At 46.6% G+C, this 6,843-nt stretch overlaps 1 protein-coding gene and 1 pseudogene across 1 annotated transcript; one reads left to right on the forward strand and one right to left on the reverse strand.

Annotated features, from left to right (window-relative positions):
• Positions 1-216: 216 nt before the first annotated feature.
• Positions 217-1,155, reverse strand: LOC103677165 (olfactory receptor 10H4-like). Its single transcript, XM_008706404.2, has one exon. It carries the CDS (start codon positions 1,144-1,146, stop codon positions 217-219), a length of 930 nt encoding a protein of 309 aa, XP_008704626.2. The 5' UTR covers positions 1,147-1,155.
• Positions 1,156-3,098: 1,943 nt separating this feature from the next.
• The window catches only part of LOC103677191, an 11,119-nt pseudogene continuing 7,374 nt past the window's right edge, over positions 3,099-6,843 (forward strand).

Here is a 6,843-nt window from a genome sequence, read left to right on the forward strand (position 1 = left end):
GTCAAGAACAAGAGATGATGATCTCTAGTTCCTATACAAGGACAGGGCAAACAAATTGAAGAAAATGAAATTTGAAGCATGCATCCAACTCCTATAGATGCATCCAAAAATACTTATTCAGTATTTTCACACACTGAAACCCTACAGCAGTCCTATGGAGAGAGTCGTTATTATCCCCAGCTCAGCTGTCCCATTTCCTCACCCCCAAACTGGTCATCAGGAGCTTAGGGGACTGAATTTTCTCTGGAAGCTTTTCTTTATACCATTCTTGAGCTCCTTATTCCTGAGGCTGAAAATGATCGGGCTGAGAAAGGGAGTGAAGACTGTATAGGTGGTGGCCATCAGAGTGTTACTGTCCATAGAATGGGGGCCCTTGGGCTTGAGGTAGATAATGGAGGCAAAACTGTAGTGCACAATGACCACAGTGAGGTGGGACACACATGTAGAGAAGGTCTTGTGTCTGCCCTCAGCAGAGGGGATCCTCAATATGGCAGCCACAATGAAGACATAGGAGAGGACGATGAGGAATAAACATCCCATCAGAGCTGTGACACACACCAGGATCACACCCAAGGTGACAGAGGAATTCTCATTCCCACAGGCCAGCTTTAGGAGGGAAAACACATGGCAGAGAAAATGATGTATCACGTTAGACCCACAGAAGGTGAGGTGAAAAACTATCAGGGTCACCATCATCCCCATGACTGAGCCACCAGCCCAGGTCCAGGACACCAGACGGGCACAGGTGCGGGTGCTCATGAGCACGTTGTAGCGCAGGGGGTGGCAGATGGCCACGTAGCGGTCATAGCCCATGATCATCAGCAGGAAGGAGTGGGTGAAGCCGAATGTGAAGGAGAAGAACATCTGGCTGGCACAGGCCACAAAGGTGATGGTGCGGTGGCTGGAGAGCATGTCAACCAGCATGCGAGGTGTGGCAGCAACGGTGAACAGAATCTCAGAGGTGGACAGGGCGCACAGGAAGAGGTACATGGGTGTGTGCAGGCCGTGCTCACTCCACACAGTGGCCATGATGATCAGGTTTCCCAGCAGGGTGAGCAGGTACATCAGCAGGTACAGCAGGAAGAAGACAGGCAGGAGATGTGGGGGGAAGTTGGAAAAGCCCACGAGGATGAATTCAGACACCATGCTATAGTTCTGACCAGCAGCTGATGCTGCATCTGCTCAGATTACAGAAGGATTGAAGGCGACCAGATTAAAGATCATGAATCTATATAACAATATACCCTAATAAATCTACAAAATGGACAACTTTTGATGCAGCGTATAGGATTGGGAAAATGACAGGGATACTCACTGTTTCTGGTGTTCTTTAGCATGGTATTGAGAGCCGTGAGCAATACCCTAAGGAAAGGAAAAGAAAGAAGGAAAAGAAAGAAGATTTGACAGGAAGTGACCTGCTCGTCCACTAAGAAAAAGCAAAAGTATGAAGACAGAACATGCCACACAGCAAGAGAGAGCACAGAGCTGCAGAGCTGCCAGAGATGAGATCTGCTTCCAGATGAGATCTCCAGTATTTCTCGTAGAATTGCACTAGTAGTAATCATTCAAAATATGAATTTGAAGTAAAAAGTAAGATACCATTACCAAGAGTGACACAAAGTGTAAAGAAACAGCTCTCTACCAGTTTGGTCTGGTGATTTCTTTACACTCAAGAAAATTTGAGCCTCCGGTGGATTTTTGCTGGATGCCTTAAGCTCTACCTGTTTACCGTATTCAAAAGGAACACTGAGATTCTCTGACAATATTTAGTTATGGATACATTCAAAAGAAGAGTCAACCTATTCAATGTCTTCGTAAGTAACATATTTTTAGGAATGTAACTACTTTTACAAAATTAACATTTAGTGACAAGAGTTTTTTGGGGGTTTTTTTGTTTTTGGGTTTTGTTTTTGTTTTGTTTTTGTTTTACATTTTAGCAAATTTGTCCCATGCTGGCTGGCTGGGAGAGACAAGATGATGCTTGTATCTACTTCTTCATTCAGCCCATGGCAATATGTGGTTTCATTGACATAGGATGAAAATACATCCTCACCTTCATTGGAAAGGTGAGGACCTGATGGTCCCCAAAAAGGGTCTCTGGGACCCCAGGGTCCTCATATCACACTTGGTAGCCTCTGTTATAAAATATCTAGGAATCAATCAAACACATGCAATACCTCCAAAATCAGAAATTTTTACCATTAATAAAAGGTAGAAGGCGATTTGAACACATGGAGAACAGTCTACACTCTCTGCTGGGGTCTGTGAATATGGTAATGATGACACGTCTTCCTCAAATTATGACATCAGTGCAACTGCATTTACATTTCCAGTGAATCAACTGCACATTTCATAAAAGTTCCCTCAAATTCCTTCTGAAAAATAAGGTCAGTGCAAACCTGTACCAATCTTCTAAAAATGGAGTCAATCGGAAGGAAATGCTCTGTCAGATATGGGAACTCAGAGACATCATACACATCATCGTCATTTTTAAATGTGAACCTGGAACAGACAGAGACACAGATCAAATTAATTGGATACCTCAGAAAATCTCCCCACATGATTCACAGCTGAAGATGTGATAGAGGTGGGAACACAAATCAAAGGGAAAAGGTGGATTGTTTAAGAGTTTGTGGTGGCGGGGGCGCCTGGGTGGCACAGTGGTTAAGCGTCTGCCTTCGGCTCAGGGCGTGATCCCGGCGTTGTGGGATCGAGCCCCACATCAGGCTCTTCCGCTATGAGCCTGCTTCTTTCTCTCCCACTCCCCCTGCTTGTGTTCCCTCTCTCGCTGGCTGTCTGTATCTCTGTCAAATAAATAAATAAAATCTTAAAAAAAAAAGAGTTTGTGGTGGGAAAATTGGTCCTTTTATAAAGGAAAGTCCATCTGAATTTCTGCCCAAGACAACACACAAAGGTGGATTCCTGGATTCAAGACTAAATACGAAATAGAATGCTAGGACGTTAATAGGAGAAGGTGCAGGGGAAGAATTTTGTTGCTCTAAGAGTGGAGAAGGACTTCTTAAACTCCAGAAGCACAAACATTAGGTGATTTTGAAAGAATGAAAACATCAACACGAGGAGTGTTTGTTCAACACAAGATGTCCTGGATCCAGTTAAGGGGAGATGGAAAGGTGGGGCAAGATCATTTTCATTGTCCACAACTGACCAGGGAATAGGATGTAGAATAAAGGAGAAGTCAGTTCCATCTACAGGAAGTAGAAAGCTCAACACGGAAATGAGGAAAGGTGTGAGCAGAGAACTCACAGAGGGTGTAGCACAGGAAAAGGAAAACATGCTAAAAAGAAAAAAAAAGAGGGAGGTTAGGGAGAGAAAAGAAAGGGAAATGCAGTGAAAATTCATAGGTAGTGTCTACCTATTCAATGCCCCAAATTAGAAAGTGTCCAGTGCTGATCAGGATATGGGGAGAAAGCAATATTCATGCACTGCCTGTGAGAACTAGAGGGTGCAAATTCAGAGTTCCTGTGCTCTGTGCACCAGCACCTGTGCTCCTAAGCATCTATCTCCGTTGTTCACAGGAATCTATAGGGGAGCATGTCAGGGGATGCTTTATAGCATTGCTTGTAGGGAGAAATGGGAAAAGCTGCTTGTCCGTAAGTACGAAGTGGGCAGCACATGGGCTGGATGCAACTATTGGAGCCCCAGGCAGAGTTTGATGCACACAGCAGTGTAAATGAACTTGTAAAATGATCTTGAGTGAATGAAGCAAAAGCAGATGAACACTCTAGCTGAATTCCATTTGGGCACAAGAAAATTAGAGCACCTGAGATATTCTGGATGATGCTGTAATGGTGTGTACAAGTCATCATACAGTTCCCAAAACCCAAGAATGTGCACCACAGACAATGAACCCTAATGACCTATGGGCTGAGTTAATAACAATGTAACCCCATTGGTTCACCAAAGGGACAAATGCACCAAAAGTATACTAAGTTCTACAAACTTTAGAAGCAATCATGGCCACAACCCCCCTGATACCAGTAACATCCCCTCACCCCCATATGAGCTGGGATGACCAAAAAGTCCTCCAGGGATGTACAAACATTTCCGGGGGAAGTAGGAGCCTCAAAGAATGCAGTCTTAGAAGCTGCATTGGGCACTTGGCTTGAGAGAACCCAAGACCCGAAGTGGGCAACCTGAGAAGATCCAAACAGCTTTCCAAGGCTAAGAGCCTATTTATGACCCTTCTCCCAGACCTGTCCTCATCTTCAGTCTGGGCGTAACTCCCCACAACTGTCCATGGATTGCCACCTACCCTATCCTTCCTGGTCTCCCTCAGCCTGGGCTGCCTCTTCCAGGATGCAGCCAGCAGGGGAGGGCAGAAGAAACTCTCCTGCCTGGGGCTGTCAGTGGCACACAGGGGCAGGTGTGTGGCCAGACCTCGGGGCTCCTGGAACAGATGTTGTGTGCTTTATCCCTGCTGCAGCTTCCCACGAGGCTGCTCCCCAGGGCCTCCCTGGGACACTAAACTGCAACAGCTGCCCTCAGGGTCTGGAGAAGCCAAGAGGATCATCAGAGGGCCTCTGGGGACCTGCAGTCTCTACTCATTCCTCCAACACTTCGACAAGACCAAGGCTCCCTGCTATCTCTCACTGCCAAGAGTGACTCAGCCCCTAAAGGGAAATAGCAGCTCCCGGTCTGGGGCAACAGGACTGGAGTAGATGCCCTCAACTCCTTAGGGTCAGGGCAGGGTCAGAGGGAAGGCAGGAGTTGAAGAAGCCCAGAGTGGGAATCCAAGGCACTGCCCTGGGGTCAAGACAGCTGGAAGGCTTCCCAGAATAAGGGCAATTTAGAGCTAGGTCTTGGAGAATGGTTTCTCTTGGTCAACGGAAGTGTTCAGTGTCTTCTGGACAAACTGCATAGCACGACTTCTCGTCTTGGTTGATTTACCCTATCTCTGTCGTCGTGGTATCCAAGCCCGAGATTCCACCTTAGTATGTGCGTCCTTGGGCTCTAATAACACATTTGGTCTTTGTTGGGTCCCTAGACAGAGCCCCTAGGCCCCTGTCTCAAGAGTGATATAGTGGTTTGGTGATGAGTGGTGGCTGGGGACTCCTCGATAGTTTTAGGAAGGGGGCTGCTCACCAGAACAACCAAGGGGTGATTAGAGACTTGGAACCTCCAGGGAGGGGAGAGGGACTACAGATTCATACTCAATAAGGATGAAGGATTTAAGCAATCATGTCTGTGTAACCAAACCTCCGTAAGGACTCCCTAAACAATGGGATTCAAAAACCTTCCCAGCTGGTGAACACATGGTGGTGCTGGGAGGGTGGCATGTCCAGAGAGGGCATGGAAGTTCCTCCCTCCTTCCTCCATACCTTGCAGGATGCATCTCTTTTATTTGGCTGTTCCTGAGTTGTTTCATAATAAACTGGGAAGAGTAGGTGTTGAATTTTCCTGATTTCTGTGTCATTCTAGCAAAGTATCAAAATGGAAATGGGGGAATGTGGAAACCCCCACCTTTGTAACCACGTCAGACAGACGTGCAGGTACCCTGGGCACTGAGTACTTGTGACTGGCATCCCCAGGTAGTAAGTGTCTGAATTTAACAGAATTACAGGACACCAAGGTGGTCTCTGGGTAGTTGTAGAATTGGTTCTTGGGGTGGAAAGAACTCACACATTTGGTGTCTTGAGTGTTAGAAGTAGCAACAGTTCATTCCTGTCTCCCTCAGTCCAATCAGCATCACTGTCCATTCTCTGTCTGAAATCAACCTCAGTTTCCCACTGCACCCCATCCAGGATGCCCTCGTGCACCTCTCCCCATCTCTTCCTGTGACTGCCCACCCAACAAGCCCTCAGCAGCCTGTTTCCCTCACACCAGCCACAGGGGATCTCTACAAACAGGAATCTGACCATGCTGCTTATGCTTAAAACGTTCCTCTTGGCACAACCATTTTGGAAAAACTATGTGGCAGTATGTATTCGAGCTGAACAGGTATTCCCTATGGTCAGTATTTACACACCTAACTATAGACCCAACCCAACACATAAGTATTAACCCACTAAAGGACATGTACTAGATATCATAAGAACACCCTCATAGGAAGCCCCACTGGAAACATCCATGAATATGTTCACATAATGGAATACAGCTCTTTCCTCTATTATTTAAAAATGATTCAAGGGTCCCCATTGCCCTTAGAACAAACTCTTCAAGTGGACACCATGGTCTTGCATGCTTTTGCCCTACTCACCTCTCTGCCTTCAATTCCAGAATCACACTAGCCATTTCTAACTCTCCTTAATGCACTGAACATACCATTGTCCCAAATGCACTATGCCTCTCTAACCCTGGGCTTTTGTGCTTACTCTCCCCTCTGTCTGGAAACTCCTCTTCCACCTCTCTGCCTCACGTGAATCATACCTACGCACCCTTCAGGTCTCCCTATAGACACCACCAATTTCAAAGTCTCTAAATCCCAGGCTGGGTCTGAGACCCACGCTTAGCTTCTGCAGACCCCTAGGCTGTCCCCAACACACCTCTGACCACTCTGTGCAGTCATCTTTGGTTATATGACAGCTTCCCTTGGTGGACCATGGAAAGGACAGAGCAGAGCCCTAGGCCTTGGTCATTGCTGGATTCAAGCACTTAGAAATTTTCCATATAGGGGAGTTAAGATGGCGGAGGAGTAGGGGACCCCTTTTTCAGCCGGTCCCCTGAGTCGAGTTGGATAGGTACCAGACCAGCCTAAATAACCACGGAATCAGCCTGAGACGCAGGATGATGCATCTGGATCTCTACAAATGAACATCTCCAGCGCTGAGTATTGAGGTACGAAGAGGGGAGCTGTAAACCGTGCACAGATATCCGAAGATAAAC

The sequence above is a fragment of the Ursus maritimus genome, unplaced genomic scaffold (assembly GCF_017311325.1).
Source record: "Ursus maritimus isolate PB19 unplaced genomic scaffold, ASM1731132v1 scaffold_14, whole genome shotgun sequence".
Classification (NCBI taxonomy): domain Eukaryota; kingdom Metazoa; phylum Chordata; class Mammalia; order Carnivora; family Ursidae; genus Ursus; species Ursus maritimus.